The 27,019-nt window shown below is 38.8% G+C and overlaps 1 protein-coding gene across 1 annotated transcript; it reads right to left on the minus strand.

Moving 5' to 3' along the window:
- On the minus strand, positions 1–27,019 carry ANKRD22 (ankyrin repeat domain 22). The gene is made up of 6 exons (XM_058543476.1): positions 26,824–27,019; positions 10,365–10,556; positions 7,080–7,187; positions 4,224–4,301; positions 1,703–1,801; positions 1–1,425 (listed from the first exon to the last, which is right to left on the minus strand). The coding sequence occupies exons 1-6, from the start codon at positions 26,842–26,844 to the stop codon at positions 1,348–1,350; spliced, it is 576 nt and encodes a 191-aa protein (XP_058399459.1). The 5' UTR covers positions 26,845–27,019; the 3' UTR covers positions 1–1,347.

Genomic DNA, 27,019 nt, shown 5'->3' on the forward strand with positions numbered 1-27,019 from the left:
TCATTCACAAATCTGGATTTATTTCTTTAAAAAAATTTCCAATTTTCAGACAGTTTCAAAGATGATAGTTATAAATTACATGAGCCATAGTAGAATTTTGCAAAACCCTGAAACCAAATCGAAGATATACTAGTGTATGTCGAAGGTATAGTGATGTGTGAAATTCACTTCTTTTTTTCATCCTCCAGAGTCACCTGATAACTCAGTTTGGTGTAAATAGATCTTAAATAATTTATTAAGAAATATTTAAGGGCTTTAGAATCTATATCTACACACTACTACTTCCCTCACAAAACATGTACCTTAAAGTCTTATACATACTTCAATAAATATTCCTGGATTTGATTTTTATTAGACCTTTGTTCTGTTCAACAATGGTAAATCTTTCATTCTTAGATCATACTTGTTATTACACATAGTGTGGTTTAGTCTATGTCTAAAGCTATTCATGATTCAGTCTTGCTTTGCAAAATTCAATCATTTTCTAAATATGTTTATTTCTACTCTGTCTCATTGACAAGGGAGTTGAGAGAGTTGAGAGAGATATTTTGATATTCAATCTCTCATCTCGAAATATAATCCAGATAGTACTTCATAATATACCTCTATTTCTTGTAAAGAAATCCTTTATCCAAATAATCTACAATAAAATTTTAAATTTTATCAATAAAAATAAACAGAACAAGTTTAGTAGCTGCCTTGCATTCACAAAAGAATCATAAAGATATTTTTGAACAAACATCTTGATAGTTACATAGTCTTGTTCAAAATCAAGACGGCTTTTATTTGTAAAATGATACCAAAATGTCTAGCAGTGTGCTGGTAAACTGGCTCTCTGGAAAGAAAAAAACGCCTTCATTTGTAGCATTTACCAATCTCTGTGGTGTAAACACTCCCATCACCGACAACTGATAAATGTTTTTGTTGAGGTTGTTTCATCAAAGGAATATTTACATGATTCTCTAAACTCACACACATACCCACACCATTCTATACAAATGTACATGCTTCCATTCTTCCTGTTACTACTTAAAGGGGCCTGAGAGGAACAGTTTGTCTCCTAGGACGTGATATAGACAGAACAGCCTCTTTTTAAGAGGGACACAACTGAGAAGAAAGAATACTATCTCAGATAACTCTGATCCTCTTCAGCAGACACTGAGTTTGCTGAACTCCACTGAGCAAAAAACATAAATACAAAGCTATTCAAAAACCTTTCCCATGACAACCGTCATTATCCCCCTAAAATGGGCATCCAGGCTGAGTGGCCCACAGACCAATAGGCTAAGATGGAGATAGAATCCAGTCCTTCAACTTTTTCTGCTTCTCCGTCTGAGTTCACAAGGATTATGATGCTTTCCTTAGCATTAATTCAATCTGGGAAAATTTTAATCTCCGTGCAACATCCAGAGAACTCTCACCATTCTGAGGAGAAAAAGAAATTATGGTTATTTATTTCCAATAGAGTCAAATGTCAACGCAAAGGGTCTAGTAAACAATTTAGACCAATGGACTCTCAGGCTTGGCAAGGGCTTTGAACGTCATTCAATTCTAACAGTAATAGGATAATTTAATTCCTCAACGAGGATGATTAATTTTGCTGTTAACAACATCAGAGGCGATTAATTTACTTCAACACAAAGCTGAAGTTAGAAGATGGTGCTGCTGGAAGGACCTCAGACCATGGTCCACAAGTCCTTACCTTATTCTTTATCATGGGGTCTGCATTTGCTTCAAGGAGCAGAGGGATGAGAGTCTGGTTTTTCATTTCGCAGGCGTAATGTAATGCAGTGCAGCCATACTGAAACACAAAGGGCCAACATTGCGGCTCATCAGTCCAACTCTTTACAGATTGTAGCCTGTAGCTTCTTTAGCAAGTACTTTTCACATTTTGTCGTGAACAGCTAAGCAAAACAGTCTGCAAACCATCTATGTGCGACTACATTGTTTGGACTTAAAAAATCTTTTTCTGTCTCCGTGTGTATATTATTAATGCCTTATAACCCATTAATATCTTCCTTTCTCATTTTCTTTTCCAAATTTAAAAAATGCAACTTATAAAAAGCTGATGCTAGGGCCGGCCCCATGGCTTAGTGGTTAGGTGCGCGCGCTCTGCTACTGGCGGCCCGGGTTCGGATCCCGGGTGCACACCGACGCACCGCTTCTCCCGCCATGCTGAGGCCGCATCCCATGTGCAGCAACTGGAAGGATGTGCAGCTATGACAAGCAACTATCTACTGGGGCTTTGGGGGGAAAATAAATAAGTAAATAAAATTTAAAAAAAAAAAAAAAAAAGCTGATGCTGAATTCCCAAAGTTTCTTTATAGCATTCTATATGTCTCGGCAATTTCCACCTTGATCGTGTTACTACCATCTTTTCCCTTCAAGAAGGGCCTTTTTGCAAATATCATCCTCTGTGGTTCTTGATCAAAATCCCCACAGTCTGAAGAAGGTGGCAGGTGCTCATATTGCTACAGCACACCTACAAGATCAGTGCAGCTCAACACTGAAGTGTCCTACACTTGGTGTGTTGTAGCTTATCTTATGTGTTATAAAATAGTGGATTTACTGTGTTGGTACTAATTTAAAACACTAGCTACAGGTCAAAAGAAATTTGTAGCTGGGTCATTTGTGCCCGAAATTTTGCCTTTCAAAAAGCAGCCAAACCACCATGGTTTTGGTAAGTAAAGAAATAATATCCTTGACTATCAAGACTAATAGAATTAACGCTGGATCTTATTCCCTAGGAACTCTTCTAAGATCATAGAAGATAATGCTGCAATCACTTATTGTTATTGTGATGACATGATGGATGGAAGCTCTGGCTCTGAATATTTCCATGTGAAATAAAGACAGTCCAATTACCTAAAAAAACAATACACTGCATTATTTAGAGTTGGAAAATTGATCTTAATATGCAGATCGTTTTTGAAATATGTTTGGTGGGAAAAGTATGTGTCTGCATCTGTTGTCTGTGTATGTGCACATGTGTACACACAGGAATGTAACATCTCTGTCTAGAAATAGAGATGAACATACATAGCTAGAAAAATACCCTAGAGAAATTTTGGTCATAGGCACAAGTTTTAAACCTTATGAATTTAAATGAAAAGACCAAGAAAAACCTTCAACAAATCTTTTACTTAATTTTTAATAACATCTTACTTAATACATTTCAAAGTTATCTAAGGAACTGTTGATGCACAGTAGTAGTCTACCCAAACTAATCCAAAAATCCTATTTGAAATAAAAGGAAAACACACATTTCATAAACTTATTCTCTTGTGTTCTTTCTCTCTCTCTCACACACACACACACTGACTCACTCACACAGATGTGCATACACATAAAATAAATTAGGGATCACAAATAGAATGTTGGGTTTTTGGAATCAAATTTCTACTCGCCTACTTTTTTAATAAAGTACTGGGAACCCAAAATTTTATTCAATCAATATAAACAAATAAAATTCCATACAAATAAACATTTCACCAATGTATGATCATTTAAGGGAAGAAGATGAGTTTTAGTGTGCAGGGATAAAAGGTGAAAACATAACCTTATTCTTATAAACAGGAAGAAGTCAGCTGATGCTGCTCTTGTTGTTATCACGGCTCTTAACATCACTTGGTTTTTTCTTTGACCTCTGTCCATCTCTTTCTTTAGTTTATAGACAGGGACTCTCTCATCAGTGGGTTGGGACCTTGGCTGCAGCGGCAGCTGTTAAGAGTCATTGAGTGCTTTCTACATGCCAGGCACCCTAAGTGCTTTGCATGAATCAGCCCTGTAAGGTAAGTACTATTGATATCCTCATTTTACAGAGGAAACTAAGAGTCAAACAAATTTATAACTTGCCAAAACTCACATAGCTAAAAAGCGGCAAGCCTACACGTAGTCATTCTGACTCAGTAGCTTCTGAACTACTGAGGATGGAATTTTCTTATCAGAGCCTCTGTTTTCCTTAACTTCTCACCAATGGTGGAGCAGTTCTTTTAAAAATGTTCTATATTCAATAAAAATTTTATTCTCATAAGTTTAGTGGCAGTATATAAACAACCTCAAAGTCGCCTGACTGGCAGTGAAAAAAAAAAAAAGGAAAGAAAAAGAAAACCAAATGTAAAAGTGTCTAGAAAACAAAGGAAGCAAGTTAAGAGATGACAATTACACTACCTACAAATACCATTTTGAGTAGCATTTCAAAATGACTAAAGATTCAAACTTACACAGTCTGTAGCATTAACTTCGATGCCAGCATCAAGTAGCATTCGTACAAGAGCCTCATTCTGCTTTGTCTTTGATACCTATTACAAACAGCAAGTACAGGAGAGGTTTATTTACAAACATTTTCTCCATCTTATGTCTGGACTATTCCAATCAAGAGCCTTCATTTTAATCCCAATACTCCCATGCGTCTATGCATCTTTTTAAAAATTTCCCCCACCCCCTCACCCCCTTCCAACATCAACTAGGTAAAGCCATGGTTCTTGAGTGTGGTCCTAGAGTAGGATCCTCAGCACTTAGGAACTTAGAAATGCAAATTCTGGGGCCTCACCCCAGACCTACCAAATCCCACTGAGGATGGGTTCCAGTGACCTGTCTTTCCCTTCCTGTCAAAACCTTTCAATAACATCCCATTGCTCTGAGAACAAAAGCAAACTCTTCAGCCAGGCCTACAAGGCCCCATATGTTTTGGCCTCCACTATGGCCCAAGCCATCTCACTCCACTCCTCCTTGCTCACCTTGCTCTAGCCACACTGGCCTTTGTTAGCCTTTCATTCCCACTAGCATCCCTCGTGCCATGGAATAGTTGCACTGAATGTTCCTTCTACCTAGAGCCTCCTCCCTCCCTTCTTTGCCTGGTAAATTCATCTTTCATATCTTAGCCCAAGCATCTCTTCCTCCAGGAGGCTTTCCCTCACCTACCTGGCCAGCTGAAATCCCTCTCTTCTGGGCTCTCAAAACACTGGTCACCTCTTTGTACCACCTACTTCATGGTAATTTTACATGTGTTTCTGTCATTATTTGATTAATGACTCATCCTTCACTACCCTCTAACTCTCGTGAGGACAAGGACTACTCTTGTTGATTCCTCCTTGTATCCCTAACACCCAGCACGGGGTCTGGCATGTAGTAGGTCCATACTAAGTGTGTGTTGAATGACTGAACAAATGAAGGAAATTAACTAGGCTCCTCAGAAATCCGCTTTTCCTGCCTAGTCCCCTGAGATTCTGACAACATGATAATTTGAGCATCCCCTGAACATCCCATTGCTTTAGGGTGCACAGCTCTCCCTGCTCAGGTGGGCATGTCCTGGAGTACAGCCCCTTTATCAGTTGGGAAGCTCCACCCAGTTGTCTTCTCTCTTTGTGCTTCCTTCCTGTGTCGACATCTAACCTGCCTGTCTCCTCCTACCCTTCTCTGAAGTAACACAGTCCTTTCTGGTCTCTTCCTCTATAATTTCCTCTCTGGTCTCTTCCTCTATAATTTCCTCTCCTGTCGCTTATCTCTTATGTATCACAAACTTACAATTTCAGGCCCCATGAATAAATAGGATACATGTGCAATCGGAGCTGGGATATTCATTACAATTAGTATTTTTGCCTAGGCCTCCAGCTTTTAAACATTCAACTGTCTTATAAACCAAGGTTGTTTGTCAACAAATTCTGAATGAGCCTTGTTAATCATAGTTATGATGACTGTTTCTTCATAATCTCTAAAAAGGTTTGTAAATGAGTGACTGATCCCCCGCCTGCCTCAAAGCTACAAAATATTCAAACGCTAAGCACTAAACGCACATTTAATTTTTCAAGAACTTTTCAAGGATATAAGCGGATTATGTCTTTATCAGTGACTTATAGTTTTCTCTTTCCTATAAATCCAAGTATCAAAATCAACATTACCATATTGAATTCTAATTCCCCAAATTCTGTAACATTTAAATACCCAAGGAAGTAATAACATTTCTAACTGACAGACTTTGTTCTAGAGCTTATGTCAACAGAGATAACTAATACCCACAGTCTATTAGCTGGAAAGAGAAGGGAACTTGGTCATTTAACTGGAGTAAATTACACATCTGTTGAGTCATCTCTCAAAGATGGAAATGGCCACAAGCGAACCAGAGGGAAAAAAGTGAATGAGTCAGTACAAAGCTGTCACTCTATTTAAAAACAAAACTAGGGCCGGCCCACGGCTTAGTGGTTAAGTGCGCGTGCTCTGCTGCTGGCGGCCCGGGGTTCAGATCCCGGGCGCTCACCGACGCACCGCTTCTCCAGCCATGCTGAGGCCGCGTCCCACATACAGCAACTAGAAGGATGTGCAACTATGACATACAACTATCTACTGGGGCTTTTGGGGGGAAAAAAGGAGGAAGATTGGCAATAGATGTTAGCTCAGAGCCGATCTTCCTCAGCAAAGGAGGAGGATTAGCGTGGATGTTAGCTCAGGGCTGATCTTCCTCACAACAACAACAACAACAAAAAAACCTCAAGCTTCATCTTCCACTCATAATATGACTGCATAACTACATCTTTCTTTACTCAAGAAAATTACTGCATGCCAAAGATTCATTCAAGCATAAATAAATCTATCAAAGTGAAAGGTGGGCTTCAAATTTTCTATAAAGATCTTCTGTGTTTGTCAACTTCTGGATGCAAATCTCTTGGGATCTGTTTTTTTAACTCACAACCAGGGTGGTTCCTTAAAAAATCAGAAACTCAGAAAAAAATATACAAAGACAAACTCCTCTTACAAAAAAGGAGAAAAGAAAGAGTAGAGAGGGAATTTTTTTTTTTAATATTCGGGATTTTTTTGCTCCCTTCAGATGATTCATAATCAAGCTTATTTTTCTAAATAAATACTGCACAGATTATTTTACCATTGAATGACCTATTTTGCTACCTTTCTTCTTGCTTTACTTCAGAGCACTACATGAATGTTAGAAATGTCATTTATAGAGTACAAACCAAGAGCTTATTTTCTCCTATTTCTTTACATCTCACTGGCTTAGCAAAACTTGATGAGTCATGCTCTTGATCGCCTACTCCTTTACCCTTTGCTCTCAGAAGTGTTATACTCACCATGAGGAAATACCCAATAAGCAAGACAGGCATTAAGAGGATAATGAGTAGATAATCAAAGAAGGTAAATCTTTTCTTCACAGCATAATGTAAGCAGGTTCTCTCTTTCTAAAAATTAAGAAAAGAACTCTTTATGAATAAAATAATTCATCTCAAATTTCATATTTTCAGATTACTATATCAATATTTTAGTTTGTACTTATTTTTATGGTACCCATGGCACCTCTTTCTGTGGAGTATGTCTAATTGATAAACCCAGGTTTCCATTGACTAAAATATTAAACAGTGTCTAGTCTAAAGAAAAAGCTGGGGGGAGGGCCACAGAAAGACAACAAGTGAAATATACATGTTACAAATCATCAAAAGATAGACTTTCACACTCATTTTAATTTTTGAAAATATATACATGTTAGTTTAACATAGGACTGTAAACATAGGACTGAATTTAATATGAAAAGCTATAGTTATCCCTTAATCATCTACCGTATGAAATCATTCATTTTGTGGTTTCTTTATAGGAAAATCTTAACCACATGGCAATTTTTCTATGTTCCTACATGTGTTCAGGCCCTGCTAGAACAACGGAAATAACTCAATTTAATTCTTCAAATATGTGAATATTTATCAGGTGAGAGACTTAAGCTTCTAGGGATTGTGGGAGATCCCTAAAGCCTCAGGGCCTCATAATCAAATGAAGGTAGACAGAAACATGCACAAATAAATATAATGCAAAACAGGCTATGGTGATTGGAACACCAATCAAATCAATGAGAAAAGTTGAAAAGCTAGAGAAAAAAGAGAGGTTAATTTCCACTTGGGGGAGGCACTGTTCTTAAATAAGAGTACTTCTTGTTTTTCTAATATCAAGGCATATATGTTCTCTGTAAAACTAGATAAGAATATAATGATAGGATTTAAAATCACCCGTTATCAAACAGTCCAGAATTAATTGTTGGCATTTTGCTGTACTTTCTTCCAGCCTTTAAAAAGGCATATATGTGGAATTTTAAAATGTGGGCTCATACTGCATATGCAAAATCATATCTGCTTTTTTTTCAATAGACATTTAGCATACGTGCATTTTTTCATGCCATTTAATGTTTTTAAACATGACTATAATGGCTGCATGGCGTTCTACTGAATGGAGTTACTCTAGTTTATTTAGCCAAACCCTATTTGTTGGACATTTCAAGTTTTTAACTTGTCATTTTTATAAATAATATTGTTTAAGCATCCTCATTCATAAAGCTTGGTCAACATTTCTAAATTTGTCCTTAGCATAAGTTTCTAAAAATATAATTCCGGGAATAAAAAGTATTAATTCTTTCATATTGTGCTGCTAAATTGTGCTCCAGTAAAAGCATGATTTAAACTTCCTTCCTGATCAACACCGGATTTTCTTCTTTAATCCTGGTCAATTTGACACACCGGAAAACAAAAGTATCTTCATGTTTTAATTAATTTTCTTTCCATAGGGCCGGCCCCATGGCTTAGCGGTTAAGTGCACGCACTCCGCTACTGGCGGCCGGGGTTCGGATCCCGGGCGCGCACCAACGCACCGCTTCTCTGGCCATGCTGAGGCCGCGTCCCACATACAGCAACTAGAAGGATGTGCGACTATGACATACAACTATCTACTGGGGCTTTGTGGAAAAAAAAAGGAGGAGGATTGGCAATAGATGCTAGCTCATCTCAGAGCCGGTCTTCCTCAGCAAAAAGAGGAGGATTAGCATGGATGTTAGCTCAGGGCTGATCTTCCTAACAAAAAAAAAAAAAAAAAATTTCTTTCCATAGAATCGATGCCCTCTACTAGACAGGTGCGTCTGAATCACCAGCAGAGCTTTTTTGTTTGTTTGTTTTTAAGGCCTTTGTCTAGTACTCCTGCAAATAACTCATAAACACAGATTCAAGAAATGAGAAGGCACTGGTTCAAATTATTAGTGTACCAACATTAGTATTTGGGAAAAATGAAAAAGATTAAACATTTAAAAATATTTTAAAAACAGAAAATGCAAACCAAATACTTCTTCTGATAAAATCTCTATTAACCTAAAGTCTCCACTGAAGTCCTGTCCATGATTTTCATGATACCAGAGGGTACTAGCAGGTTGGCTCAGATTCTCTGCAAAACAGAGATAAGGGTGACTCCTTGGCCCTGTCCCTGTGTGGTCAAACATCTCCCTCCCTCGGCCTCCTAATGAGCAAGTCTCTTTCGAGAGAATATAAACACATAGACATCTGTCTTCACCACTCCCTCTCACCCAACTCCACACACCTGGTTCCTCAGCTGTGTGCTAGGGAGATCATGTCATGCTCTACGAAGCTGCATATCTGTCAGATTCAGCACAGGCATTACTTGCTTTTAAACCCAACCAAACAAAAAATAATAAGCACAAATAAGAAAGTCCACTAGTGACCCATTTTCTGTTAATACATTATTACTCCAAATGAGCTGGTCTTTAAACTGACTTGGAAGGGGCAAGTGGGGCCCTACAGGCTGTTTTTCCTCACTGAGTGTATGTGAGTAGATACAGGACTTTCATAATTATTACAAAATGCTTTTTTATATTTACTCGGTGTACTTTAAACGTTGCCTTTACCATGATGCAGACACTGGATGTTCTGAAGGGGTTCTGAAAGGATGTTCACAGCAAAAATACACATATTCTGCACTTTCTTGATCCTGAAGTCTCCAAGTCAGCAAATATTGCATCTTTAAGTACATTCTTTGTGCCTTAATGTGTGGCTCCAAGTAGCCTCTGCTTCATGAGCTTATTTGTCCTTGGCAAATTTCTCACTGGAATTCTTTCATTCTATAAGCAAACTCCAGGATCTTCTGGAGATCAGAACACTGACATAGTAGGTAAAAATCTAACTAATGATATAGCACCGCCAGGTCAATATTTTTTTTCCAGGAAATCTTTCCCATTACTTCTGTAATAGTGAGGTAGAGGATTGGGGAGAGAGGATGGGGAGGAGAAGGAAAAAAAGAAAGACGCTCCATCCAGTCAAATGAGTGAACCAATTTCTTCCTTTACAGAAGTACAAGGACATAATTCACCACAAAATATGTCTGCTGATTGAAGTATGTTTTATTTTACTTTTTAGCCTAATCAAATGTCCTCAGTATGTGTCAGTTTCTCTAAAGCAAGGCAAAAGAAAAAAAAATTGTTGGTATAAGGAGCTACAAGCAATGAGAAAATGACATTCACTACTTCCATTGATGTGAGGAGAAAGGAATTACCATGGTCAATTACGCTCTCCACTCACGTGTCATGGCCTCACCTGGTTTTTGAGGTTCACATCAGCATTTCTCCTTAAGAGGAAGGAAACGATTCTCAGGTGCCCTCGCCTGCAAGCGCAGATCAGGGGAGTGTCTCCATTAAAGCCATCTTGAACGTTGATACAGTTGCTGTCTTCCTTCACCCACTGCCACACTTGACCAAAGTCATTCTGATAGGCCGCCTGGCAGATGGGCTGAGGAGAGAAAAACACAAGCAGATTTTGAAATATAGGTATAATTAAACCACAATACGAAAAAAATCATTACCCAATAACTTAAAATTCAAGTGTTTCCAAATTGTAATATATTGCTTTGTAGCTGAGATTTTTGGTCTCATTTATCCCTAGCCTTAAGTCTAGAACAAGCGTTAAGTCCATGAGGAACCTCTTATGATTTCTTAAATTTCTTGTCCATCAAATGGACAGAAATGTTCATCAAATGGATAAATGAGTGAACAGATGGATGCAATATTGCAGATGCAACTCAGTAAGGAAATTGTGTTCATGGATAGATGATGCCTGTCAGAAAAGCAGGATTTTACTAAAGATTAAATAGGCATATTGGAAGATTTTAGGGCAGCACCAGGTGATGAGACAAAGGGCAGCACCAGGTGATGAGACAAAGATGCACGGCCCCCTGTACTCAAGGAACTCAGCACAGTGGAAAAGACCTATTTTAGACAAAGAATATACAAATAACTTATGTAATTAAAATTAACTGCAATTAGATGCTTTTTATTTTAGAAAGCATTATAAGGAGTTTTGCAAAGCAAAATGGGAGTTTAACAGCAAGACCTAAGCAGACCCCATCTCTTTCTCTCCCTCACCACAGAAAACAGGAGAAATGGTCCTCCTCTCCCTCTTGACAGTTGCAGTAAGTGACGTTGCTCTGATCCTGAGAGTCATAATCAACTCTTCCTTCTCTATCACTCCCCGCATCAAATCAAACATTATATCTTGTTAATCTACTTTGTTAATATATCAGTGTTCTTTGTATTCAAGTCCACTTTTCCCTTCTGCTCTCCTTCCAGACTTCTCTCCTTTTTTCAATACCCCATGTTTAATTTCTTTCACTTGGGCCTCTGCCCTTACTGCTCCCTCTGCCCAAAACATTTTTCCCCTCTCTCTTCATCCCTCATGTCATAACTTAATTTCCATTTTATCTAAGTCTCGCCCAATTTCAGCACTCTTTCACAGCAACCGGCATGACTGTAACTCTTATGATTTATAATCCTGTGTTTCAGGCTAGCATGAATCACAAGGGGCTGAGGCAGCAGTGAGTGAGGGAGGGATTGAAGTTCAAGCTATAAACTCCACGTGGATAGACGATATATCATTCGATTCACCACCATATCCCCAGCGTATAACACAGCCCTGGACACATGGGAGGCAAACACTAAATATTTTTAGACTGATTTTAGACAGTGTACAAAAAAGCACTTAGAATAATACCTGGCATGTGGATGGTGCTGAATTTATGGAAGTTACTATTATTGCTTATTAAGTAATTGTTTAATTTGGTAACAAAGTCAAACCTCTACTGCATGCCAGCCACATTTTCTAGAGGGAAAAAAGTATAAAATATATTACTCATAATCATGTGAACTTTATTTACCCCTTGGGGATGTAGGGGACACACACACACACAGCAAATAATAAGAAAACAATTTTAAAGAAGTATAGATTTAGGTACACAAGCACTTGCAGCAGCTGGGGCAGACCTGTGAGAAAGTCGAGTGGTACAATTGCTAATCAACTCATGTTTTAACACAAACAAATATCATAAAGAGTGAGCCATTAAAAATAAGACACTTTGGCGCCAGCCCTGTGGTATAGCGGTTAAGTGTGCACGCTCCGCTGCTGGTGGCCCGGGTTTGGATCCCGGGCATGCACCAACGCACCGCTTGTCAGGCCATGCTGTGGCGGCGTCCCACATAAAGTGGAGGAAGATCGGCCAGATGTTAGCTCAGGGCCAGTCTTCCCTCAGCAAAAAGAGGAGGATTGGCATGGATGTTAGCTCAGGGCTGATCTCCTCACACACACAAAAAAAGTAAGATACTTTTAAACCCAAAGACATACTCATGAAACATCCCAAAGGAAAATCAACTCAATTGTAGATAAGAGGCAAACCTCTGTACCCCAAAATGAAATGAGCGTGATGCGGGGGTTCCAACTTGCAATACAAATGCACAATTACACGAATCTCATTTTCTACTACCCTGATGTCTTCCTTTTCCTAGGCCTTATCTCCAGTCCAGCTCAGCAGTGTCTGTTGAGAGAAATGACCTGATAGAGATAGAGAAATGACCAGGTCAGTTGAAAGAACACTTATTTGGTGTCAGAAAACTGGGTTGTAGTTGTGGTTCTGCCACTAACTCCCTGGGTGAGGTGGACAAATCTCTTCCTGTCAGTGTGTCTCAGTGTCCTCAGTCATGATATAAAGAAGTGAGGAAAAAGTTCCTCTAGGTTCTCACACTCTGCGACCATGAGTCTCTCCCCAACAAATACACCTTCCACATCAACTGCTAGGGTCTAGGGTTAGTGCTTTCTAAGCACAAATAGTGCTCAAAAACTTTTAGTGAATTGTCATGGTCTTAGCAGTGATGCCCAGTCATTTAGATTTAGATAATAAGTAAAACAAAACTAAGTACAAGACAATATTGTCACCAACTCTTAATTTTGACAATTAAATACGTTAGAAGCAATATCATCATTTCATAAAATAAAAGATATTTTAACATAAATATAAGTACAAAACAAAGATATTTTAACAAAATATATAAGAATATAATCACAGAGGACACAAAGCAGTTTATCTTCATATTAGATAGATTTAGCTGTATGGAAAAACCTATTTCATTGTCCTTTTTTTAAAATTTCCCCATAAACCAGTGAAAAATGGCCACTGATCACTACCAATCATGGACTAGCATTTGGGAACTGATGGTCTACCATGTAGAGCTTGAAAACAGGTAGCTATAGAGTTTGTCTTTTCTTAAAATTTTAAATTACAACGTTAAAAAACCTGAAATATTTCACGTAGTAATCTGGCTTTCCTGCTTCTCTTAAAAAAGTGAAAGTGGGGCCGGCCCCGTGGTGTAAGCGGTTAAGCGCGCGCGCTCCGCTGCGTTGGACCAGGGTTCAGCGGTTTGTATCCCGGGCGCGCACCGACGCACTGCTTGGCAAGCCACGCTGTGGCGGCGTCCCATATACGTAGAGGAAGATGGGCACGGATGTGAGCCCAGGGCCAATCTTCCTCAGCAAAAAAAGGAGGAGGATTGGCAGATATTAGCACAGGGCTGATCTCCTCACTAAAAAAAAAAAAAAAAAGTGAAAGATTTGGCAACACTGGGCCCACATTCTCATAGGACGCCAAATAAAGCCATCATGCTCAGGCTCCTCATAATCTGTATTGAGAAGTAACTGAAAGGAGAAAGGGAAAATGTGGACAGTTTTCCTGCCAGTCACCTGGTGCCTTCTAATGCTTTCTCAATCCCACTTGAGTGACATTATTTAAAATACTATTAACCTGATCTTATCTTTCCATCTTTCCTAGGCTTCCTGTATCCTAAATACAGAGTTTCTGTGTTTGAAAAGTAAAGTGTCTTCCTAGCTTAGTTAGACACACAAGCAATTTGTTGCAGGAGTTGTACAAACAGCTGAGAAGATTCTATGCTGCTATAAACTCCTAGTGTCCACTAGGGGGCAGCTCAGGGTCATAAAAGCACCAACAACAGACAGAAGGGAAGTCCAATAGAAAAGTGTTGGTTGACATGCTAGGAATGAGAAAGAGGAGGGAGCTGTCCATTTGGGTTGAGGGAAGAGCTATTATGAATTTTCTTGGCCTCTGAAGTTTCTGGAACTTAGAGGATCTCTGGGTGTAGAGGAGAACTTGGAGAACTTGGGAAATTACCATGATGAGTCTATCCCAAATACTCTCAGAAGCCTTCTGTTCATCTTCACTGCCAAAGTACTAGTTCAGATCTTTGTCACTCTCACCAGGACTATTGCAAAACTAGCCGTTAATTGGCTTTATTTCTTCCTGTCTCACCCATCCAGCCCCCAACCCATCCTCCAAAAACAGCAGCTTCACATCACTTCCCTGCTGAAAACCTTCAGTGGTGACCAATCAGATCAGGATGCGTCCTCAAGCTGACACACATCATTCTCCAAATCTCACACATTCTGTCTTTCCAACTTCGTCTCCTACCACTCCTTTAGCCACATCTTTGATCTAAGTAAATAAAGGTATGCGGGTTACTAACAGCTATCTCCCCAACTTCACTGTAAGCTACACAAAAGCAGATATTATGTCTGTACCTGTACAACATTGTACAACATTGTATCCCCAGCATCCAGCATATGCCTGACACATAGTGGACATTCAATACATATTTGGTGAGTAAATAAGCGACAGCAGGCACACGAAAAGATGTTCAATATTACTAATTATTAGGGAAATTCAAATCAAACCACAATGAGATATCACCTCATGCCCATCAGAATGGCTATCATTAAAAAGATAAGAAATAATAAGTGTTGGAGAAGATGTGGAGAAAAGGAAACCCTTGTACACTGCTGGTGGGAATGTAAATTGGTGCAGCCACTATGGAAAACAGTAGACAGATTCCTCAAAAAATTAAAAATAGAACTACCATATGATCCAGCTAGTCCACTTCTGGATATTTATCCAAAGAACACAAAAACGCTAATTTGAAAAGATATACGCACCCCTACATTCATTGCAGCATTATTCACGATAGCCAAGACTTGGAAACAACCTAAGTGCCCATCAATTGACGAATGGATAAAGAAGATGTGTGTGTACACACACACACACACACACACACACACACACAATGGAGGGTGATGAGGGGGAAGCACATGGACTACTACTCAGCAATAAAAAAAGACGAAATCTTGCCATTTGCAACAACATGGAAGGACCTGTGGGTATTATGCTAAGTGAAGTAAGTCAGACAGAGAAAGCCAAATACCATATGATTTCACTTATATGTGGAAGATAAACAAACAAGCAAACATATAAATACAGAGAACAGAGAGGTGGTTGCCAGAGAGGAAGGGAGGTGGAAGAAGGGTGAAAAAGGTAAAGGGGCACACGTGTAGGGGGATGGATGGAAACTAGACTTTGGTGGTGAACACAATGTAGTCTATACAGAAGCTGAAATATAATGATGTACACCTAAAATTTACGTAATGTTATAAACCAGTGTTACCTCAGTAAAAAATGAAATACGGGCCCAGGTCCCAGTATCAGCCAATTGAATCAGAACCTATGAGAGTAGGGTGGGGGCATTAGTGCTATTTAAAAGTTCCCAGGGGGATTCTGAGGCACAGTGAGGGTTGAGAACCACCACAAAGGTAGAAGATATAAGCCCCACAATGAAAGTAAAGCCATAACGAAATACTGCACTTTTACACTCTTGTTAGTTAAAGGGCATTTGAAAATCTGGAAACTTGGAATATTAGGAACAACTTTTTGTGCATTTTAATCCTCCCACGTATCTGACTTTAAAAAGAGCCAAGAACTTAGTGCTAGCGACCTACCACTGTCCCACTTTCCCAGGACCTAAAATTTAAGAAATGTCCCTGAGTAGCACATGACACATCCAGCGTGTTGATGATTAACTAAAATATATTATTTAACATAATCATATTTTGCATACCTCCAACTGTAATAGAAAAATACTTGGTATTATTCTAATAATACAGAAATATCTGAGCTGCTTGCAACATTATAGATGTCTCTAAAAGTAAAATTTTCCCCATCACCCCCACTTTTCAGTATCGTTTCCCCTAAAGTGTAATGGATCTGCCCTAATTCTCAGGCTGAGAAAATACCATGTGGAATTCCACCTGAGGCTCAGAGGACTTGAAAAGTTGCTTATTAACCATCTTCACGCTGAGCTCCATCCATTTAAAATGTTCCATAACAACTTCTGAGGAGGATTTGTGGTTTTTAAAGTAAAATGATTCAGGTAAAGCGCCTTGTGCACTAATGAAATGTCTTTTCAGAAAAGGAAAGAGGCTATGTTTCTTCCTCTTCAAATTAAGACATCTTAGGGAACAATACTGAAGGTTTTTATTTGATCTGTACAATTAATCTCAAGCCTTTCTATCTGATGACTCATTTCTTCACATATTGTGATTTATAAATTTCTTAGTAAATTCTTTCTTTCAGACAAATAAAAAAGGCACAAGGATTTTTTTTTAACAGGTTGTAGGCCCATTTAGCCTTTATGTTACATGAAGGAAGGTCCCAGCAGTGGTTAGATTATGAGGAGTAGTAGCAATGAGGGGAAATCAAGGCAGGACACACATTTATGTATATTTTCTATTCTTTCTCCAGCAGGGTCTGCTTGAGAATATGACGTTGTCATCATTGCCAGGAAGCTCAAGAAGGCCCATTGCCACACGTCAGATCTGAGAAGCTCTAAGGTCACAGTGATGAAGACCAGGAGAGGGCAAGAAAACCTTTGCCCCAGTGATGAGGAGAAAGGGTGGGGGAAGGGTGGGTTCTAGCTGCTAGAATCTAGTGAACCAGAAGCCCTGATCTCTCCCTATTACCTCAGACCACCAAAGAAGTAAGTGCAGAGCCAACAGGAAGTAGTGGCATGCTCTTAAATGTGTAACATCTGGCTCTCCAAAAGGATGTGGGGAGAAAAGAAAGAAAACCTTCTTTGTCGTGTTTGTCAACTTCTGTGGTGTAAATACTTCCACCTGGCTAATTGCAAGTTCCCGAGGAGAAGTCACTGAACTTGGACGTGGGCAAAATCAGCTCTCACAAACCAGTTCAAGTTGGCTTCAGCCAGCTGCAGCCGGCTCCAGCCAGCACACCACCAAGAGGAACTGACATATACTCCCAAGAATTCTCTGTACTGGCTTTCCCAACCTGCAAGAGGGGTGGGTTGGAGAAAGGCCCAGGACTTGAACTCTCAATAGCCAATGTCTCCAAATGTTCAATGAACCAAAACAAGTATTTTTGCACCAAATCTCTAAATGTAAATCTGTTTTGGAGAGAAATTACAAATAACAGTGAAAAATTTAATAGTCAAAATAGCAACTATATATTGTACTTTTCTTATATGCCAGCTACACGGCTAAGCAGTTTACCAACATCTAATTTAACCTTGGAGTGGAGAAGTGTTATCCCATTTGGCAGATGAGGAAACTGAGGCCAAGAGCTCTTAATAGCTAGTAAAAAACAGAATTAGAATTCATATTCTGGTGTATTTACTTGTAGGTTTTGACCTACAACGACTCTCCCATCCCCATGTAACTCTACGCCCTAAGTCATGATAAACTACCCACAAAAGTTCCAGAAGCTTCTATAGTCCTTGATTATTTTTTTCAATTCAGTTGAAGAGACTTTGAGCTCCCAATATTCACCAGATACTGTATGAGGCTCTAGGATGCAGAGATGAATAAAACCTGGTCGGCACTCACATGGGTATATGATAGCACTTACCACATTCTGCATCATATTACGTAGTAGTCTCTTCCTAGCATTCAGCTAATAAAATTACTAAAATCCTCTAAAATTTGTAGTTGAAGAATTTAGGATAGGGGACCAGGATATGAGTGAACCTATGACACCATCATAAACATTCTACATACATGAAACAATAACAATACACAGGAAATAAAGAAAATATCAGTGATATTTGACACACTGTAAGGAAGGAATAATCGATATAGTGCTATTAATTTTCATTTACCAATCCTTCCTTACTGGAAATTTTATAGGTTTGCTCTGATTTGTAGTTTCAATAATATACTTGCAAATAATTTTTACTGTGTTTTGGGTCATACACATACTGAGAAAAAGATTTTTTTCCTCTCTCTGGTCCTTCATCCAGACGTATAATGACTTTCTGATTTTGTCTCAGAAATTACCACTACTTCCCAGGTGGAGGCCAGCTTCCATTAGAGTGTGGTTCTAAAGCCACTGTTTCTTGCCCTCATCTTCATTTACCTTTCCCAAGGAAAGCATCTCTATAAAACCTTTTTCTCTTGCCCTACCATCCACTTCACCTCCTTCTCCTATAACCAACTCTTATTGATTTCCTATGATAAATCCTAATTCCTTGCTTTTCAAATACCCTGTATAGGAAAGAATTCTCATTCACATATACAGAAATGGGAAATCCTGAGGTTGCTAGACTATAGACCCATCCTACCTTGTTTTAGGCCCTAATAGGATGCGTGCCAAAGGCCAACTGTTGGTGAAGCCACAAATCACTCACAAACATTACTAAAACTCTCTTTGCTTTTGAGTCCTCATCACACCTAATCTTAAGCATGTTGGAGAGAAACAATGCCTTTGCCCAAATGTTTGCTTGATCCTGAAGATTCATGTGGTCTGATCATGCATCCATGCAATGAGACATTTTCCATCTTTCAAATTTTTTATTTTAGTGTTACCAATTAACTAGAAGAAGTTGTTAATCCAACGATTAGTTGGATCATTTTGGTGTAAAATAAGTTTTGGTTATTACTATGAAATCTATTTAAAATAAATTTGACTATGAAAGCAGATGAGCTGTTATAAATTAGAAGTCACCTATATTCAAGAATTTCTCCCCTCCCAGAGGGGGCTGATTGGGAGAAGAAATATTTGTGTCTGGTCTTATGACCCTCGTAAGCTCCTTGGAGAAAAACAAGTATTTTATTTTGCACATTCTTGTAACTCCCACATAACCTACTATATTATTTTCTACAAGGTAAGGTACGTGTTTGTTAAACTGATATTTAGCAATCTATCATTATACCTACCTCTACAGCATCCAGCAAACTAGGAATCATAAAAATCTTAATACCCAGGACCCCCCAAAGTAAATGATGATTCATCTAAGAAACTAGAAATTTTTAAAAATTATTGTACTAAGAAGCCCAAAAGTAAATCGTGATTCACGTGCAGGATTATTTCCTAGAACAAAAAGGAGTTAGACTAAATTGCTTCTATGTATGAAACTAATGTAGCTTGAACACTGAAATATTGAAATGTCATGATATTTCTATGGTTTATGTAGTCAAAAAGGAGGGGGCAGAATATGTTTAATCTGGGTTCTGATGAAAAAAATCTAAAATGCTAGTCACTGAACCACTGGAAACGCTCTAATTAAAAAAAAATTTAAATCAATAATAATAGCTATTAAACAAATGTTTAAATGTAAATGTTTAATATATGCAGTACCATGCTGGGTCCTTTATTCTCATTATTTCATTTACTGCTCAATGCAACCCACTAAGAAGAGTCGTTTTATTATTATTATTACATTTTACAGAGAAGGAAATGGAAGCACAGTAGAGTGGTTAAGTAGCTTCAACTAGTAAGAGCCTGAGTAAGAGTTGGAACCTAAATCTATGTGACACTGAGCTAAGTTCTCAATCACTTTGCAGTATTTTCCTGAGGGTGAAAAGAATCCAGTGTCTATGGACCTGGGAACACCGCATTTCCTTACACTTGGCAGATTACCTAAACAGGGCCTGGAGTTCCCCAGATGAAATTTCACTGTGCCTATATCCGTGGCATCAGGTTTCAGAGGGAACTCATTCTCATCTATAAAATTCTCACCCTAAGCGTAGCCCTGCTATCCTACACTTACGCTTGGGCTGCTGCCTCTTTTCTCTGTCATATTTTCCTTTGCCACCAGTGGGAAGGTGGCATTAGGTGGATGTTGACAACCTTCACCAATATGAGGAGGACACCATTTTATTTGCCAAAGCCTACCCTGGCAGCTGCCTGCGGCTTTAAAATTTGTGCTTGCTAAAGACAAGCAATGGAAGCATGTACGGGATGGCACAAGACTGCAAAGGACCAGAAATGTCTCGAGAAGTATTTCATCTCTCCCCCTGCCAAGGAGCCAAGAGATTACTTAGAGCATTAAGAAATTAGCTGAGGGGCTGACCTGGTGGCATAGTGATTAGGTTCACGCGTTCTGCTTCAGTGGCCCAGGGTTCGCCGGACCTGCTCACTGCTCATCAAGCCATGCTGAGGCAGGGTCCCATACAGAAGAGCTACAACTCTACAACTATGATACACAGCTATGCACTGGGGCTTTGGGGAGAAAAAAGGAAAAAAAAAGAGGAAGATTGGCAACAGATGTTGGCACAGGGCCAATCTTCCTCAAAAAAAAAAAAATGAAAGAAATTAGCTGAGATGTAAAATCTTTGGAGAGAGAGAGCATTAAATTGAGATTTACAGCATCTTCCCATGTCTCACCACCCTTATAGTCAGAAAAAATGATCTTATTTTGAACTTAAATTCTCATTCATTTATTCAACAAATATTTTCAAGCACCTACTCGGTGTCAGGTATGTGGCAGACACTGGGAATATAAAAGGGGACAAGATAAAGTCACTGCCCTCATAGAGCTGACATCCTAGTGAGGGAGATGGAAGAGATGAGAAACTGAAATTAATGTTTTCAGGAAGTACTAAGGGCTGTGAAGAAAAATAAAGCACAATAAGAGGATACGTAGGGAATGACAAGGCCACTCTTTTAGATCTCTTGAAGGTGAGATTTGAGCAGAGATTGGTGATGAAGCGAGCCAGCTAACTTTCAGGGGGAAGAACCTTCTAAACAAAGGGAACTGAATGTCCAGGCCTTGAGATGACTGCTTGTTTGGTGTATTCTAGGAATAGCAAGGAGGGCAGTGTGGCTACATGAGCGAAGAGAGTGGTAGGAATTTGAGAGCTAACTGGGACCAAGGAGCTTTGGACCATGGTGAAGACTGAATTTTATTCTGTTCGATGGGAAGCTTTTGCAGAGTTTTGACATGACCTATGTTAAGTTTAGAAATTCATTTTTAAGACTTTCCAGTTAGTCAGTGTGCGAACCATCTTGTTGCCGTACTTTCTGGGTTCCCGAATAGTAAACACTTCCCACTCTCATCTCTTTTTCAGAGGTTTTCCAAAAAAGCATTCTAGTCTTAATAGTTTTAAGATTAGGGGAGCTATGTCTTAAAAAGCCATTATATAACATAAGTAAACAGCATAGACTTTTAATTAAAAGAATTATTGCTTAGAGTCTATGCAATCTTTATGGCTACAAGTAAGAGATCTCTTCAGTGCCTTCTTATTTTAAATAATCTGCTAGACTGTTCTTTAAAAGGGAAATGGAATTTTTTCAGTGGATTGAAAGAAAACTGTCAATTTATTTAGCCAAAAATGATTTGTTATTGCAATATACATATGCAAACAATGAAATGCAATCTTAGTTATATTCAAATAAAATGACTTATTTTCTCCTCCTTAAAAAACAAGTTTGTTGGGGGATTTTTCCTCTCCTCCTTTCTCTTTGATATTAGTGGAGCTGAGATTTGAATCCAGGTCTTTCTGATCCCAAAGGATGGCTTCTTAACCACTATATGTTCCTGCTTTGGGATCTCAAAGAAGGAGACCTTCTGGGGTACAGGGTATTTTGTACCCCTGTCCTTTTACAGGACTCAAAACATGTTACTCCTCACTTACATTTTTTACTGATTAACTAACTTCACATACAGAAGTTGAAACTTTTATTTCTAGAATAAAGAAAGGATGTGTCAAAAAAAAAAAAAAAAAAAAAAACTCCTGTTTGACTAAAGATGTTTGTGTTTACTGAGTGTTACAAACTCCAGAGAAAGATGCTCAGAGGAGGTTGTTCTATAATATTTCCTTACTTCTTGACAAAACCATGCCTTCCTGTAACCTGGTGTGCTCCGCTTCCTCCTCATTCTCTCCTAGCTAGACTCACCCTTTCCTATGGCTTTAAATGTCCCATCCATATGCAGACAACTCCCAGATTGTGACGACTTTTTTTTTTAATTTTTTTTATTTATTTATTTTCTCCCCCAAAGCCCCAGTAGTAGATAGTTGTATGTCATAGATGCACATCCTTCTAGTTGCTGTACGTGGGACGCAGCATCAGCATGGCCAGAGAAGCAGTGCGTTGGTGCACGCCCGGGATCCGAACCCGGGCCACCAGCAGTGGAGCGCGCGCACTTAACCGCTAAGCCATGGGGCCGACCCCCCAGATTGTTACTTCTTGCCCTAGCTGCATTCTTGTATCCATCTTCCATCCCCAGCCAGATGTCTCACAAGTGTCTCTAATGTAACATGTTTAAATAGAACTCCGCATCTAGCCCACCCCTCCTTCCCTCTCTGAGAGTTCCCATCTTCTTAGCACCACCAACCACTAGCTTGTCTGAGGCAGAATCCTGGGTATCAACTTTAATTTCTTTCTCTCCTTCACTCCCTACTTCCAAACCAGGAAAATTTGCAGTTAAAAATTTATCTCAAACTCATCCCCCAGTCTAATACAACCACCGTTGTCACTTCCTCGCACTGCACCAGCTTGTTCCAGGCTCCCGGCTTCCCCTCCTGCAGCTCTCCAATTTATTATCCCACAGCTATGAGAGTGACCTTTTTAAACGTTAATTGGGTCATATTATTCCTCTTCTTAAAATCCTTTCATTGCTTTCCATTGTGTTTAGAATAAAATCGAAGCTTCCCATTTTGGCCTACAAGACCTGCATGATCGGCCCCGACAACCTCACCAACGTCAGCTCCTGTCACCCCCACTGCCTCCTGGGCACCAGGATTTTCTGTCAAACAATAGCTACCCACAGGTGGGGAAGCCCATGTTAAACAGATGTTATTTAGAATTACTGGAATATGGTAATAATAAAAACAAATCACCTTTTAACCAGTTTTATTAGTCTCTAAATTCTGTACAGACAATAGTCCCTCTTAACTGCCTGCACCTAGGTGAGCTGCTCTCACCTGCCTACCCTTCGCATACCACTCAGTCAATTATTCCAATAGGCCTAGCTTTTCATGCTTCAGATTCTCTGTGTATGCATTCCCTCTGTCTGGGACACTCTTTCCCCCAGCATCCCAAGACTGGATTCTTGTGCCTCAGAGCTCAGTTCAAATGTCACTACCCAAGAGGAGCCTTTCAGGTCAAACCTAATTAAATATATACGCCCCTCCCCTCCCCCCTTATATACTCTCTCTTTATCCTGTTTCTTCCTCAATTTCTCATTTCACTATTTGAAATTATTTTTTTCACTTGTATTTTCGTTTTTTATATTACTAACTCCAAGAGCTTAGGGACCACTTTTCTTTTAGTTATCATCATATACCAGGAGCTAGCATGTGCCTGGAATAGAGTATGTGATCAATAAATATTGTTGACTAAATAAATGGATGGGTGAATGAATGAATAAATATTTACAAATTTTCAGTCCTGGTTTCTGTTCATACATTAAAGTTACCATTTCCTTTTTGAAACATGACTTAGTATCACATTATAATTTGTAAAATTACTTACAATATATAAGGAAAGAACTAAGACACCAATTGGGATGGAAGCCTTTGGTACTCTTTTTGCATCTAGAATGCCAAAAATTTGCTAGGGGTTCAATATACAAACAAAGCAGATAGAGAGACCTGGTAAGATTGTGATGGAGTTTTTTTTTTTTTTTTTTTTTTTTCCCCAATTGTCTTTGACTTTCCTTTTCCTGTATCATGGAATGACACAATTTAAGTGCTGAATAGGATCTTACCTAGCTGTCTTGTTTTATAGATGTTGAAACTCTGATCCACAGAGGTTAAATGATTTCCCCCAGGTTCCACAGAGTTCCTGGCACAATCAGGACCAAATTCTAGGTTTACTTGACTTCTAGTCCAATGGCCTTCCCATTAGTTACAATTCTATTGCTGTCTCCTGGGACTTCTCCTCCTCAACTGTACCATCTCTCCCAATAAGCCCTGAATCACCTAAATTGCCCTGTCTGGACACTGTATGTTTAAAAATGATCCCTCTCTTCTTTGAACCATATGCCCTTTTCCTATAGTAACACCTGCCTCTCTGAAAAATAGATCCATTCCCAAAGGATTAATTAAGGGTACGTACGTGTGTGTGTGTGTGTGTGTTGTGCACATGTATGTTGTGTGTATCTAGTGTGTGTGTATCCCTCTGCTCCTAGATAACGTTACTATTAGACCTTCCCAAAGTTTAAAGGGATACATCATTATAATATGACTTTTCAAGAAATTCCTTTTGGGGTCTGTTTCCCAAACTCAGCTGACTCAGAAGAGCAGACAGGATCAAGAGTCTACAGAAGATTCTGTAGATTCTTTAAGCATGAATTCCTGAGCTCTTTCAGTTAAGTTCTTATGCATCTTCCTTCTTTCCAATTTTTGCACTACTTTGTGGTACAACTCTTCTCCTCTGCGGGATAGGAGTAGAATGTTCCTCATTGAAACTTGGATTTAGTTTACCATGTTCTTTTCACTGAGGTAAAAGGGCAATAGCATACCCTAGTGGGGAGGAGGACTGGAGAATAGCAGCGTGGTTAAGACCAACTCCTTTTTGGAGTATGATGCCCCTGTTGAGGTAGCAATTAGAAAAAGAACTTAGCCCCTTCATCAGTGATATAAGAAGAGTTTCTCTGAATGTACAAACACAGGTCTCATATCCCAGTCCCCAGCCTCCAGCCACTAAGTACTTTTTAGCTGCATAACTCTGGGAAAATTACTTAAACTATCTTTGCCTCAGTTTTTTCATTTGTAAAACAAGAATAATAATGACTGTCTTATATGGTTGTTGTGAGCATTAAAGGAGGTAATACACATAAGGCGCTTAGAACAGGCTGGTATATATCAAGCACAATTAAATATTTGTTATTATTGTAAATAGTATGAACAAATATGTTTGATAAGAATTTAAATGAATCAGCCCTGTTTAAAAGTCCAGTGGTTGCACAGCAACAACATTTGTTTCAACACGACCCTAGACTATCTTTGATTAAATATTAATTATGAGCTTTGAATAATTACCTATGAGCTTCTAGGTAAGTTAGGGTTTTTTGGGTGTGTGTGTGTTTGTATGTGTGGTTGTTATATTTGTTTTTAAATATCATAGTAAATTCCAGGTTGTTTTGTCCTTAATATATCTGAAAAGTGAAACATTTATTCCACTTCTGGGGATATCCTCATTGATACATATAAGTAATTCAACATGTCTTAACTTGCTTTGCCTTGACTTAACCACTTGCCAAATCAACACCCAATCAGCAAACAATTGCACTGCTCATGCAGAGACTTGAATGCGATTATTCCCCGGGTCTAGATTACAGCCTGGTTACCCACAGTGTGATCCACAGACCAACAGCATAAGCATCAGGGAGCTGAAATGCACAATGTTAGGCCTCACCAAGAGACAGAATAATAATCTGCATTTGAACAAGATCTTTGGGTGATCTGTATGCACATTAAAATTTGAAAAGCAATAGCCTAGAGCAGTGTTTCTCTCCCATGGGTGGTAAATTGATCACCTGCATCACCTGGGATGCTCCCCTAAAAAGTAGGTTTCTGGACCCTACCACAGACTGAGTGAAACAGACTCTCCGGGATGGGGGCCCTTGAAATTGCATTTTAAACATGTTCCTCTCCCTGACACTCAGGCCATCTAAAGTTTGAGAAATACCAGAGTAGCGTTTCAGAATATTACATGTGTTGTCATTTTCATATACATGAGCTCTTCACCAGACTAAAATCACTGAGCAAGACATATCTAGAATTATAAACTAATCAAAGAGCACATTTACTATAGAAAGACACACACACAACTGGCACTAGAAGTAACTGCAAATAAGGAGAAACTGCCTTTAATATTAGAAGAACCACCAAAGGAGGTTCTGTTGAGCATTTGCAGTGAAATGCAGACTAACCAGTTAATTATGTTACAGAGCAGAGGGAGTAAATCATGAATGTCATTACACCTCTTGTACTCTTCTTTAAGCATTACTCGCTTCTAATCCTTTGAAATATTATTAAAACTCTATTTGATTCTAATAGGTTACTTTCAATTCAAGAAAAAGCATTTTTGTATCCATCAGATGTGAAAAGAAAAAACTCAAAATGATCAAAAATATATTCTGTTTTTTATCCCTCTTCTATACAGGGAAAGTCTTTATTAAAAATTGCTAGAGGTGACTTTTCGTTTAAATACCAAGCTGAAAGGTGTTAGTCTGTACATGTAGTTCCATAAAAAACCAATCCGTCTTTTGTATGTTTGGAAAATCCAGTTGGGTGCAATTTTCACTTTTCCCCTGGATGCTTGACATCAGAAAAGCACGACTCCATTAATTCCACTTTTATAAACTAGATTTTGAAAGATCCAAATTACCCCCACAAACATCTGAACATCAAGAAACGCGTCTATCACTCTCTACTTAAATCTAGCTAACATTTTAGCATTGCAAAACAATTTGCCTTAAAACATTAAAAATATCAAAAAGATTAGCACATAGGACTTTGTTTTGACTTCATTCTCACACAGAAAGTTAAAAGGAGAAAAAGGAGACATATTACCAGGGTCAGGAAATCACATTTGAAAAGCATGAACAATTTTCAACACCTTTGGAATCTTACTTCTGGAAAGGCTACATACCTCAGAGTAAAGGATTCCCATGCTGGTCCTTCACAGACTTACTTCACCTCTAGAGCTTCTTGAATCTTGTGGAGATATTTCTGATTAATATCCAAATACTTCTCAGCTGAGAGAAAAGTTACTAGAAGTCCAGGCCGGGACTAAGCCCTTTCTTTCTACAACTGTTGAGTCCTCTTTCAGCAACAGCACCTTCTAG

This window comes from Diceros bicornis, chromosome 6, assembly GCF_020826845.1.
Source record: "Diceros bicornis minor isolate mBicDic1 chromosome 6, mDicBic1.mat.cur, whole genome shotgun sequence".
NCBI classification, from domain to species: domain Eukaryota; kingdom Metazoa; phylum Chordata; class Mammalia; order Perissodactyla; family Rhinocerotidae; genus Diceros; species Diceros bicornis.